This window comes from Eleutherodactylus coqui, chromosome 10 (assembly GCF_035609145.1).
Source record: "Eleutherodactylus coqui strain aEleCoq1 chromosome 10, aEleCoq1.hap1, whole genome shotgun sequence".
NCBI classification, from domain to species: Eukaryota; Metazoa; Chordata; class Amphibia; order Anura; family Eleutherodactylidae; genus Eleutherodactylus; species Eleutherodactylus coqui.
The window spans coordinates 140,321,098-140,334,032 of record NC_089846.1 but is presented as its reverse complement, the minus strand read 5'-3'; the positions used below and the strand labels follow the sequence as shown (position 1 = coordinate 140,334,032).

General features: G+C 48.8%; 1 protein-coding gene across 1 annotated transcript; it reads right to left on the bottom strand.

The window, feature by feature from the left end:
- Positions 1-2,068: 2,068 nt before the first annotated feature.
- Positions 2,069-12,718, bottom strand: HNRNPL (heterogeneous nuclear ribonucleoprotein L). The gene is made up of 13 exons (XM_066581948.1): positions 12,562-12,718; positions 10,816-10,934; positions 9,789-10,029; positions 8,388-8,473; positions 7,468-7,564; positions 7,304-7,376; positions 5,602-5,673; positions 4,738-5,018; positions 4,529-4,650; positions 4,255-4,456; positions 4,116-4,173; positions 3,068-3,163; positions 2,069-2,347 (listed from the first exon to the last, which is right to left on the bottom strand). The coding sequence occupies exons 1-13, from the start codon at positions 12,673-12,675 to the stop codon at positions 2,289-2,291; spliced, it is 1,620 nt and encodes a 539-aa protein (XP_066438045.1). The 5' UTR covers positions 12,676-12,718; the 3' UTR covers positions 2,069-2,288.
- Positions 12,719-12,935: the final 217 nt, after the last annotated feature.

The window sequence follows — 12,935 nt, the reverse complement described above, 5'->3', positions numbered from 1 at the left end:
TCATGTGCCGACCAATCAGCAGCCACACAAACAGTCTGCACATGTGAACCGATACCAAGGAGGTCAGCCATACATATAATCCTGTATGGTGTGTGGCACACATCTCCAACTGGCATAGCAGTGGATTGCCCTGATCACCAGTGCGCTACGCTGGCATGACATCCCAGGCTCCCCCAGCATCTTTAGCAAACTGCATGAAAAGCACACCGATAAATGCAGGCGTTAGTCTGCATTTTGGCCAAGACATATCAGCCGATGGGCCGCGGTGCGTACAGCAGAATCTGCAATCTTACTAGTAACTACATTAGAAGTCACAGGAGAAAAGAAAAAAAACCCCTATGGCTGCCATCCTTGGTATCCGTTCACATGTGCAGACTGTTAGCGGTCACCCCTCCCCTAATCTTGGGTTGAGTGGCTGCTGAATGGTCGGCACATGAACCTCTTAAGCTCGCTCATATTACAATCCGGCCCTCTGCATGCTACCAGGCTCTATGGTGATTGAGCCGCCCTGCAGGTTATCAGATGGCGCATTTTTGGCTTCCGTTTCTGTGATTTGACATGTAAGGCGTGGGGCTCATTACTCTCCCTCAACATGAGATATCAGGGAATTTAGGGATTGGTTGGACTTCAACAGCCCAGATTCTTTTGTTCTTGTGAGACAAGGGGCTGCCAGGAATCTCAGTAATTTGAGCATAGGCCTGCATGTTTGTAGCAAGGGTGTGATTAGGTGGTTTAGCTGACTATTTCCCCAATTTCTGTGGCCAGGTTAAAAGGTAGCTTATGGCCGGGCTCACACAAACGGGTCGATTCTGCATGCAATAGGCCTGCAGCAGATTCCGGCTGTGAGCCCGGCCGGTAACCCTGTGTCCCTTCCTTAACTGCACTGCGGAGGCTTGCAGGCGGTCATGCGCAGTAGTTCTCGTTTGCATGTCCCACACAGTGATGACGTGGGTACACCTTGCATATACAGTGTTATTGCGTATGGGCTGCAGGTCAGACACCTCCATTGACATCAATGGAGTTCATCCACACGGATTCTGCAAGATAGAACATGCTGTCATTTTTCTTTTGCTCGTGGAGAACGCAATTCACATTCGCAAGTGTGAAGGAAGATTCAAAGCTACATGCCTTTCAATGCCTGCATTTTGCTGCAGGAAGTCCATGCGAACGCCGATCACAAAACCCAGTTGTGAGATCGACCTTACAGGGTACGACTGTTGGGCACATAAGCGTCCCAAATCTGTATCAGTGACCATCGCCCTTGTGCTTTACATAGCAGTGATGGTCGTTAAAACTAATGGTGTCGGAGCGGGCTGAAGATGGGCCGACCCACCTCCATTCACAGTAAACAGGGGGGGGGGGGGGGGTCGCTCATAGATCAGATGGCTTCTGTTCACTGAGCGAGATGCCACCGTGAGCTGAGACTGAACAATTAGGGACAAGTGAGCAGCCTGGCTCAGTAGCCCTTCAGGGCCGTGTGTGTACACAGCAACACTGCTGGTGTCAATTACAACTTGTACGTCAATGGCCATTGTGTGAGGATCGGGCAGTGTTCTGAACTGAAGCCACAATGCAGATGAGAACAGAGCATTAGCCGGATACTCATTAAAGGTAAGCTTATTTCCTAGGAAGGAAAGATGTATGCCAATTAACCAGATGAAGACCACTAGTGCCAACTATAGGCAACTGCCCAGTAAAGCCAATGTCCAGCCTAATATAAGAACCTTGAAACAAGACTACCGGAAGGAGAGCAGTGGAGCCACAGACACTCAGCAGCTCGAGTTCATCAGTACAGATCAGGATTTCCTTTAGCCATGTTTGGAGGTTCTTCAATAGATCTGACAAGGACGTTGCAGGGAGCCACCTACAGGCAGCACTAGGAGTTCATTTTTTCTTCTGAAGCTAAAAATAGCAAACTTTTTGGAAAACCGACTGTACAGCAAGAAGCGCGATACCACGAGAGTCAGAAAAAGGATGTCAGATTAAGAGTGAAGGGTGGCTTTTCCAGAGAGTCCCCTTGTCCGCAGGCATCATAGCTGCAGTTTACATAGAGCTCAAACAGCCACAGTTACCAATCAAAGCTTTATTAAACATGGGAAAGACTAGCAGACGCTCGTTCACTGACGCAACACAAGTATCCCCAAACAATTAACATGTGCTAGATACGGGCACACAACCATATATTAAAAAAAAAATGAAAAAGTGAAAATAAGAACTAGCTCAAAGAGCCCAACAGGTACTAAAACATTGGCTGCGGGGAGGGGGTGGATCTCGTCAGGTCCTGGATGTTACGATGCATGCTGGGCAGTGGAGAAGCACAGCTTCAAGGTGTAAGGGTACGGGCCATCTGTAAGACATAGAAGCACTTATGAAGAATCTTATTGTAGAACACAGCAGCAATAATCCATGCATCAACATAAGGAATCAGTCACCCGTATGGCCAGGGCTTTGGGTGGCCCAAGTTTTGCCTTCTGCAAGGATACGGGAAGTAACAATTTCCAACATCCCCCCTCAGGGCACGTTCAGATCTGTCAGAGGTTCCATTTTGAATCTCCACTAGATTCGGTTAAACTCTAGGTTGAAGAATACCAGTGTGTTGTGCTAGCTTGTCGGTAAGCTACTGGTGTGCCCAACGGAAGCTGGATTACCCCATTTAAGTCAATGCGGTCTGTCTAGGTGCAGTCTTTTGCTAGAAGTGGCAGGTTCCTTGCTTCCATGATGGAACATGAAAACAGAAGCCTCAAGAGTGACTTCACAGGCCATAGGTGCCGAGACAATAACGCAGTAACCAAATTGCACCCAATTGGTGTGGATTTTACCACAGGCCTCAACCTTTACATTACAAAAGGCTGAAATCCCCAGTATAGACAGACCTGCCACAGATTCTGGGCAGAATGGTTCCATGCCATAGCTTAATCTGTAAGGCATTCTGCAGCATTTACAGCATGTGTGAAGACACCCTAGAAGTAGGTTTACAGGGAGGGGAGTCTGTACACAAGTACAAGCACTCATTTACAGATAGTGTTCAGGTCACATATTACACATTCCTACAGACACGAGTACTCACTGGGATTCTTCATCTGGTAATGATTCAGCAGACCGAGTGTTTCAAGGGCATCGCTCTTAGACTCCCACTCCAGCAGGCCTGAGGAGCTGCGCTCACCTAGAACAAGTAAACCTCTGCGTCAAATAACCAGCTGATTATAAATCATCTTCATGGCAATTTACAAGTCCTTGGGATTTGCTGTTAATGTATCTAGACAGAGGGCCGAGGACAACCTGCATCATCCAGACAGCAGCAGGACGTGGGCCATCGAAGCGTGTAATACTACATCTGCAGGGACAGAGCGTCTGGCCACACGCCTCCAACAAAAATACAAGACAAACCTCACATTTTGCTTGTGGCGGTGAACGTAAAAAGTGGGAGAACTTAAAACCTGTAGTTTTATACTGATTAAAACTAGAGTGAAACATCGGCCATTTTTTAAAATCTGCTTTTTATTTAACTTTGATTGGAGATTTTATACTCTTATTACATGACTAAGGGGCAGCCAGCTGAGCTACATGTAACAGTATTTAGAGATACTTTACAATGTAGAGCTAAGACAGCGAGGAACGCATTAACATACTGAGATTTGTCTGGCTGCATTTTTTTCTATAGGTGATGCTTATATAACATTTCTGGTTCACCAATAAACCATTACTAAGATATTTTACAGCAGCCCCATGGGCAGTAGACAACAGGCCCAGTGACTTCTATGGAAGACTGTTGAAGGTGACCTGTGACCATTACCTACTGATGATGGAACGTACGCACGCACGGACGATTCTGAACAATAATCCCGTGTAAGAGGGCCATAACTGACAGTCACCTCTCCCAGGGAGCGGATAACGGAGTGGTGCGGGAAGAGGAAAGTATGTATTGTTGCATGGGGAGGGGGACAAACTCAGCCTTTTTAATGGTGAAGCCCATTTGGCAATTGAGTATGCTTAATCAAAGCTTGATTTATACAATGGGTCTTTTTTGTTCCCTTTAGCAGTTCTACATCACATTTAGCCAGAGTCCTTCACCGGTGAGCGGGACTAAAACCTTAAATAGTTAAACGTCAACTTACTTTTACCAGAAAACACTTTGACAGATGCTGGTTTCTTCACTCCCAGCTCATCAGCGATCTACAAAGCAGATTAGAGGTAAGCCACACAGCCGTATGCCACTTGCTTAGCAGTCACACAAGAGAACACCTTTATACTCACCTCTAAGAAGTTTTGTTCTGTTACTTCGGGTGGGGCATTGAAGAAATGAAGCACATTGCTTGGCTGCTGAATCCGGTTCTTTGCAGCCTGCTCAGGTGAAGTGAAGCGATTATTTCGGGAACCACTGAACACCTTGAAGCTGCACGAGCCATCCTCCAGGCCGTACGACTGACCAGGCACAATAGACTGCTGCTTCGATACACTAGAAATGTAAACATAGTTAGAAAACTTCCAAGAACAAACTAAATTTGGCCCAAGACTAGTGATAACTCACCATACACTGAGCTTCTGCCCAAACATGAAGTTATTGTTCAGATGCGTGAGGGCCCTGTCCACAGCATACCCATCAGCCATCTCCACCATGGCTGCCCCAGGCTTGCTCTTCATGAATTTCACCTAATGAATAGTCAATGCCAAATATTACCACAGGCTGATACATTGGGCACCAAAGCCATGAAGTGCCAAGTGTCCAGGAGGCCTTACCTTCTCTACATTGCCGTATAAACAGAAAATATTGAACACTCGATCACAATTCATCTTGTTTGCATCAAGACCATACACCATGAGCACCGGACTGTCTGCATGGGGACCATATTCTGGGGGTGGTGGTGGAGGGTGACCATACTGAGGACCATAGCGATTCGGTCCTCTGCGAGGGGCTCCAACTGGAGGAGGTCCCATTCTGCGGCCTTCATAGTGTGGGGGTGGAGGGCCGTAACCCTCGTCATGATAGTGACCATGGTATCCACCATGTGGGCCTCCACCTGTGGGACACAAGCATGTTACATTGAGACTTCAGGATTTTGCATGTTATCAACAGCCTCTTCTCATACATGTAATGTTCAGTCATATGGCCCAAGAGCATCTCAGTTCCCAAGAGACGAACCCTGCTGATCAACTACTGATAACCTACCCAGAGAATAGAACAGTAGCTTAGTTTCAGAAAACGACTTTCCGCACCAACCCCAGTGATGGACGACTGGCATTTTGCCTTGTATGGCCTACCTCATAACATTGTGGCCTGTCTGTATCCTGTTGGCGTTTTAACCCACTATTACAATAGGCTGGGTGCACAACAGCCCTAGACGCCATTTGCACCAAAAACACTCAGGTACAACTTGCTTTTGCATACATGGGAATAAAACGGACAGGAATAGGACATGCGAACCACTGGTCCGTGTGAAGAGTGTCTACGTATGTGACCCCATAAACTACTGTTGTCCGCGGATTTACAAAGATATTTCGGGGACTTGTGCTAAGTCCACGGAATGGTCATCTCCATCTTACATGCTTTGGAGTAGTGAGCAATTTACATGTTAGTGTACAAATAAATGAAAGTCCTCTTACCATACTCTGCTGGATGGTCTCCCAATAATGGTGGGTTTCGCTGTCGCTTGTTAGGATTTCCTGCACCATCTCCTGGAAATTAAAGTACATACATCAATATTTTTGGAACCCTTGCTTCAAAGACCCCCACCAACTAATCAAAATTGGGGTAAACGTACTGCTGCCTGCCCTGATTAAAAAAAACGAACTGTGTATCAAGGCTTTGAAGCAGATAAAGTTTACTTACTACTAAATGCCCACTAAACATTAATCCGTACTAGAATGGCATAAAAGATCAACATCCCTTAACACCTCCCAAACCAAGGAAAGTGACCTTGATACACAGATCCACCCGTTCTACCCCAAAAATCAGCCACCAGCCCTTAGCAAAAAAACTGACTGAGCACAAGACATTTCATTTGGGAAGATTGAGAAAAGACTTACTTATAGCCGTGTCCCAGTGATAACAACATATCTGCATTTTTCTTACCATTGTGGATACCTCATGTGTGCGTAAGCAGAGCTCTGAAAGGTGCCGCCCCGCCATACACACGTTGCGACCCTGCATCACATGGTTTCAGTCATGAGTTACATCGAAGGTCAAACACAACTCAACAATTCTGTAAAAAGGTGGACAAGTTGCTAAAAAAAAGAATGTTTCTCCGTGTTCTGTGTGCTCCATGTGCATGTTTCTCTTGTGATTGCTGCTAGCTGGTGTCTGTCACACGTCCTGTATCTTGAAGAGGTGTAAGAGGTTGTGTTCGGCTCTTCTGGACTTGGTTGTCTGTTGTGGGAAATGGAGGTTCGCATGGTGCTAATGTTGTTGCATGTCCCGTCTCTGCCTGCCGTGGCATGTGCAGACCCACTTCTGTGCCCGTTACATGACTGTGTTCATTGTGAATACACTGCTATGGCATGTAACCATCACTTTCACTGTACTTGTAAAATGTCTGCTGTAATGTGGAGAACGGTCTCTGTACTGGTCATGCCTGCAGCGTGTTGAAAGCATCACTGTACTTGTTACATGCCTGTTGAAGCCCCAGTTTCAGCGTCTTTCTCTTGGTTCACCGTGTGATGTTCTCCGTGTGTGAGCTCTGCAGAAGGCCTTGTATTTCTGCGATGAGTGTCTCCATGCTTTCTCACTACACTGTGTGTTTATTAGAAAACGACAATGTGCAGACGAGGGCCTGTCAGTCCTGGACCCCAAGAGGGAGCTGGGAAACTTCCCATTACTGGGATACCCCTGAAAACCAATACTGTCACCTCAAGGGTCAGTTACAGATTAACACTTGAGCACTGAGCTGGCCCCTGCACATGGATTCTAGTATGTACCTTGGAAAAGAAATGTGTTAGGTTTGGACATGTAATGCCATTGCTTGCTCTAGGGAGAAACGGTCAGGAGCCAAACGGCTTGTACAGAATTACTGCTTATAACATGCAGGATGCACGCAAAAATGTACAAAAGAATAAAAAAAAAATATATAAAAAAATAGAACGAATTTAAGAGACGCCGTAAACTTGCGCTTCTCAAAACGCAACACTGAGCAAAAAGCTGCAGGTTTGGACAAAAACAAAAAAAAATAAATAAAAAAACGGGACCATGTTTCTTGGTAGCCAAGAGCCACAGCAATGGCATTAGAGTGTGACGTGCCAGTTTGGTGCAGTTGATCAAACTAATGAATAGAGAATGTATACGGAAAAAGACGTCAAGAGAAGTTTTTACCTTGTCCGCTCAGCGTCGGGTTCGTATAGTCCCAAGTGTCCTGGTCATTTTTGAAGACATTTAGTCTTGTAGGCTTTAGTAAGAAAATGGGAAAAAAAAACATTTACAATGTGGACCCCAGAGCCAGAACGCTTAACACCCCTATGGTTCCATGCGGGGCTTACCTTAGCATATTCAATCTTTAAAGTGCAGCATCCAGAGTATATGTCCGCTCCGTTCAGAGAAGCCTTCGCACGCTGAGCACTTTGCACAGAATCAAACGTGAGGAAGGTTAAAGAATAATATGGCACTTTGTACAAGTTACAGCAATCCCACAGCTTCTGTACAGCACGCGTGTAGTAAGGTGTGCATCAGTGCACTGCGATACAAAACCTGATCCCCATCACAATACTGCATAAGCCAAAACAGCTACCTGCAAAGCTGGATGCCACCAACAGCAACCCCTCCCGATATGAAGTAGGAAAGTAATGGCAGTCCATCATCATCTTCTAAGTCAGTAATGGTCCCCACCAATACGGAGAATGAGAGGGACAGCTCAGGTTTAGCAGTATGTTCGCCTCCAAGTTGAATGAGGCTGCGCTGCAGAGCCCCGCACAGTTAGGTGGGCTGGAAGCACCGCTTTGCAGGGAAAACCTGGAAGAGGATGCAGTGCTCCATTCTCAGGACCATCATGAAGGGATTGTATGTACTAGTGATATGCCACCACTTTTAGGAGATATCCAGGGAGAATCCCAAAAAGAAAAGACAACCTCCTTCCCGATGATTGTAATCCAGCACGCGCCCAGTCCATTTTCATCGTCACTTCTGGGTGCAGGGAGGCACCACTGACATCGCCAACACCAAGGCCATGCAGTGGGCAATTACCTGGTGTCACGATGTCCGCGCACCGCACCTGCGAGTAAAGACAATCTGGGACCAGGGAATGAGGGCCTTGTGTTACCACTACAGATTTACAGATAAAGTCTCCCCAGATAACCCCTTTACAGAATATATTGGGGATCCTTAAGGATTGGCTTTTTGGGGGGAGTTTTTTGGAAAACAGCCAATATAAACCAGAAACACCAAGTAAGACTCTAAAGGATATTCCACCATAGCTTGAACTCCATTCTTCCTGAAGATGACAATCCGCTGGACCGGTCCGCATGGATTACAGATGGTATACAACACATCCTAGAAGTAATCAGATGTAACATGTTGGGACTGATGCATACAGGTATAGCGAGTCAAGATAGATCTTTATTAACACGAGAGACTGAGATTGTAATAAGCAGCCAGAGATACACCAGTCCAATAAAGAGAAAATAGATGAGGGTCCTTATGCCAAATCCCCATTTGATCATTAGAATTTAGGAACTATTCACTTATGTCCCCATCAGGGTTTCTCCTTAACCCCTTCCCGACATGCACCGAACGTCTATGGTGCACATGGAGGGTGTCCGAAATCTTTAACAGCCAACAGAGGAATCTGAGATTAGACCAATCGCAGCCACTAACCCTCTAAATACCCGAATCAGTGCCAGGAGGTGCACAAGAGCCTCTCCTGTGATGAGATTGTGGGGAAGCATACTGGATTCAAGGCCATCTAAAGGCTCAGGGCTACTATGAATGATTGCCAGTCAGAACACAGCATAATACAAGTACTATGCAATGCATTATACTGTAGGAGCGATCAAAACAATCCCAAGCTCAGGACAAAAAAAAATGTAAAGACGTTCTTAGTTATAGAAACTTATAGTTTAAGCCCCCCCCCCCCTCTATAAATTTAAAGAGCGGCATAGCTGCATGCACAAGAGGGCATATTATAAATCCCACACTGAACGCAGTCAGTGGCGGCGGCGGAAATGTACGCAGTGCCGCAAGTCAACTTTTGTTGGTCTGGCCACTTCAAAGAAAAATATTGAGTAAAAAAGGCATTAAGTTGTTTACCCCAAAATACTGACAAAAACCTACAGGTCACCCTGCAAAAAAAAAACTAGCCCTCATACAACCCTAAAAGACAAAGAAAAAACAAACAAACCACAATACGCTATGGTGAGGGGAGGGGGGGGGGGGGGGGTTGAAAAAGGGGCAATAAAAAGAAAAAAAAAAAAATCTCTTTAGAGGAAATGTTATATAGCTTTTAAATTGGTGCTAAGAAAAAAGTCTGCCCTCATTTGTCATCTCAAAAAACAAATGAAGAAGATTGTGGTGACCCACGGGCGCTGGGCATCCATACACACCATTTCTCTGCGTACGATACAGACCTCCTATGGGCTCCGCAGGCATTTGGTGGGGTGGGAACGCACCATGCACGCCCGTGACGTCAGACTCCCTGCGCAGCGCATGTGTGAGAAGCCCACCAAAGTAATTAAACTAGAGAAATGGCGATGTAACCCTAATAGCGCATTCATCCAGGGCAAGTCGGATGAATTAAATTAAGAATCTCCCAAGTAAAGCAAGAAGCTGGAGCTCCGCGTAAACCTGTCAGCCCCCCGGCTGTCCTTACCGTGGTGATCGAGTAGATGGGGTTGAGAATAGTAAAGAGGAGGACATTGTTGACCCCCCTGGAGTCATCGCCGGTGTCTACAGGGCGCGAGATCTTCTGACTCGTGGAGTAATTGACAAAAGCCGGGTGGCCGGCGACATAGATCTGGTTATCCGCAGCATAGTTGACAGCGTTACAGGCTCCCAGGATGTCCTCAAACTCCACCAGGGCTTGTCTTTTTTTAGGCATTACAACTACATAACTGCAAAGAGAAGAGAAGAGAAGAGCGGAGCGCAAGTCAGTCAAACTATGGAGAGAGGAAGGAGTAATCATCACGGGCTGAGGAGTCGGTCAGCCAAACCGCAGACTCCTTCATAGAGGATTTATGGTTTACTATCTGGCCTTTACCACCGGATGGGAGGAGTTCTTCATGCAGAAATGACTCAAGTCACTTCAGTGGAGTTACGATCCTCCGGCGCAAAAAAACCCACAAAAACAACACCCCACACTATTCGGAAGGGTCAAACTGGATTTTTAAATTCACAACATGCTCCATTTCTGGTGAACGTCGCCTTCTCAAACTCCGCGTCGCACTTCACCAATGAGGTGTCCATTAGGGTTGTTACACCTCATTTACTTTCGACAGTCTCAGTACATTCTATGACCCCCCGCACATGGCTGGAAGTTCCACAGCAGGATTTCCCACAGAACTTCCGCCCGCCTAGGATTGCATTACAAAACGCGGTCCTACGCACAGAGCTGCGATTTGTCCGTGTGAAAACAAATTGCGGCACGTTCTATGTCTGTGCGGGTCAGTAGTGACGGGCGGCTCCGCTCTGCACATGCCCCAGCAGCCGGCACATAGCAGAGACAGAAGACCCTGGGAGCAGGTGAGCCGCAGGCCTCTGCAGGGGCACGGGTCCGCATCCCACTGCGAGAATTCTAGCAGCGGGATCCGACGCGGCCGTCTACAGCGCATACACTCATCCGGTCAGGGGAGGGGAGGGGGTTTGTAGCAGAACCCCATGTGAGGCGATGCCTCGCTTACCTGATAGTCCCAAACTCTTGAAGCGCCTCTGCAAGATCAGCTTCTACCACACCATCAATTAGCCCTCTCACGTGGACCACCGGAGAAGCCGGGGTCTTGTGAGGGTCTTCGTATCCTTCCTAATCATTAGAGACAAAGAGAGGTTAGTAAGCTGCGGTATGCCATGACTTGTGGCGCTGCCTACTAGATAGACACCTCCCGTGGGGGAGATCCCAGTGCGACGCCCGGGCTGGCATGTCTATATGGCAGCCACATTGGCATGGGCATCTGGGACGTCTGCCACGCTCGGCACTCCTGGTTTGTTTTCATTAATCTCCTCGTTCAGAGATACATCGGCTGCCAATATGTAAGAAGTCTGAGTCACATCCACTAATGTGAGGAGAAGGAACGTCGCAGGGCCCAGAGCCGAAACTACAAGACAGACCGTGATTACAGCGCCACCCCTCTGTGTCATCCCGACAGACCCCTACACAGAGGGCCGCTCTACGGGCTCCCCCATATAGTCTGCAGACCAGTAATCTGGGGTCACAGGGGGACGCGAGGCCGATCACTGCAGGTTACTCCTACTGGGAGAGCAGCGCCTGGATGTCACATTAGGTCCCCATGGGAGGTCATCCTTCCTGGAGTACAGACACCAGGAGGCGCGGTGGAAGAGGCTGACCCCTGTCCAGGGGGGCCGAGCAGAGGGGAGGAGGCTTCATTCTAAAGGGCCCATCTGCTGGCAGGATTTTCACTGTAGCACTAAGACCCCTTTAAGGCCGGGTCCCCATATGCCCGGCCACCCAGCATGCATCCCTTCTGGCGGGTTTTTATGCCAGCAGGGGCGGGTCTGCTGCCCGACCGTCTGCCATCCCCGACCGCAGCATGGAAGGAGGCTCCCATCACCCACTGGCACCCTGCAAGGGGCAGATAGGTTACCATGGCAGCAAGAGGCTTGATAAAGGCCTCCATGTCTGCCCGGTACCCCAGCCCATCAGGAGTAATGCAGCGCACCGTGCCCGCAGGCAGATGAGGGCCGAGGAGCGTCAGAAGTGCAGTAAAAGTTTGTAAGATGGGGAGGGGTGAAGAAGCTGATCTGTGGGGTGTGAACATGGCCCAAGGGGAGCATACAGCCAGGTTGGCGTCCGGCCTCGTCCCAGCAGATCACATGACACGGCAGCCCCCCTTCCGCCCGGCGCCCATCGATGACCCTTTCCCATTACAGGGGCGGCGGTACATTTCCCGCTGTCAGGGCGCAGCTGTGCGCTCGCTGTAACGGAGCGGTCACTGATGGAGGAGGCCGCTCAGCCATTGTCTCCACACAGCAGGACCGCCGGGCGCCCGGAGGGGTCACTGATCGCCCCCCGGAGGCGGCTGGGGTCACTGATCGCCCCCCGGAGGCGGCTGGGGTCACACGGGCAGCGGCGATCAGCAGTGAAAAAAAACAAAGCCCCCTTCCTGGTGTGGTTACCATAGTAACCTGCATTAAAGAAAAAAAAAATCAATTATCACAGGGCAAACAGTCGTGGAGTTTGCTTTACGGCTCCCGTAGAAGATAACGGGCGGTGGTATCCCCGACAGGCAGCACAGGGGGCAGCCCCGGGGGCCTCGCTCAGGACCCCCGCCCACATAGGCGATGCAGCGGGAATCCCCGACCGCTGTTTATCTCCCTCCGTGCGGCCCCCATGTGCCGGCCGTACACAACACCACGCCGGACCCGTACAATGGGAGAACTTCCGCTAATGCCACCACCCGCGCCAAACCCACCGCAGCGGCCGCCACGTTGTCGTCGGTCCCGTCAGTCTTCTGCCTCTTTGGCGCACGGCCACCCTCGGTCCCGTAATAAGCTGATCTTCCTCCCACAGCTGCAGCTGCCGCCATCTTCAGAGCTCCGCCGGGACTGATAGCTCCGTAACATGGCGCCGGGGCTAAACCTACACCATCCCGCCCCCTTAGCGCTACGTGATTGGTCTACAGAAATGCTGTTCTCGTAGCTGCTCCATTCATTGGTTGTAAGAGAACGTCGATCAAATACTGAAGCGCCTATTGGATACAATAAAAGGGGAGGGAACTTAACGAAGGAGTCTGTGATTGGCCCTCGAACTAGTCAGTCACATCCTTTGTCCCGGTTTTCCAGCGTT

Excerpts from the sequence above, each read along its gene's own strand:
- HNRNPL (XM_066581948.1), bottom strand. The coding sequence starts at position 12,675 with ATGGCGGCAGCTGCAGCTGTGGGAGGAAGATCAGCTTATTACGGGACC. Across the intron at positions 10,030-10,815 it reads CAAGAGTTTGGGACTATCAG|TTATGTAGTTGTAATGCCTA; the intron begins GTAAGCGAGGCA and ends TTCTCTTTGCAG. Across the intron at positions 7,377-7,467 it reads TAAAGATTGAATATGCTAAG|CCTACAAGACTAAATGTCTT; the intron begins GTAAGCCCCGCA and ends TTCTTACTAAAG.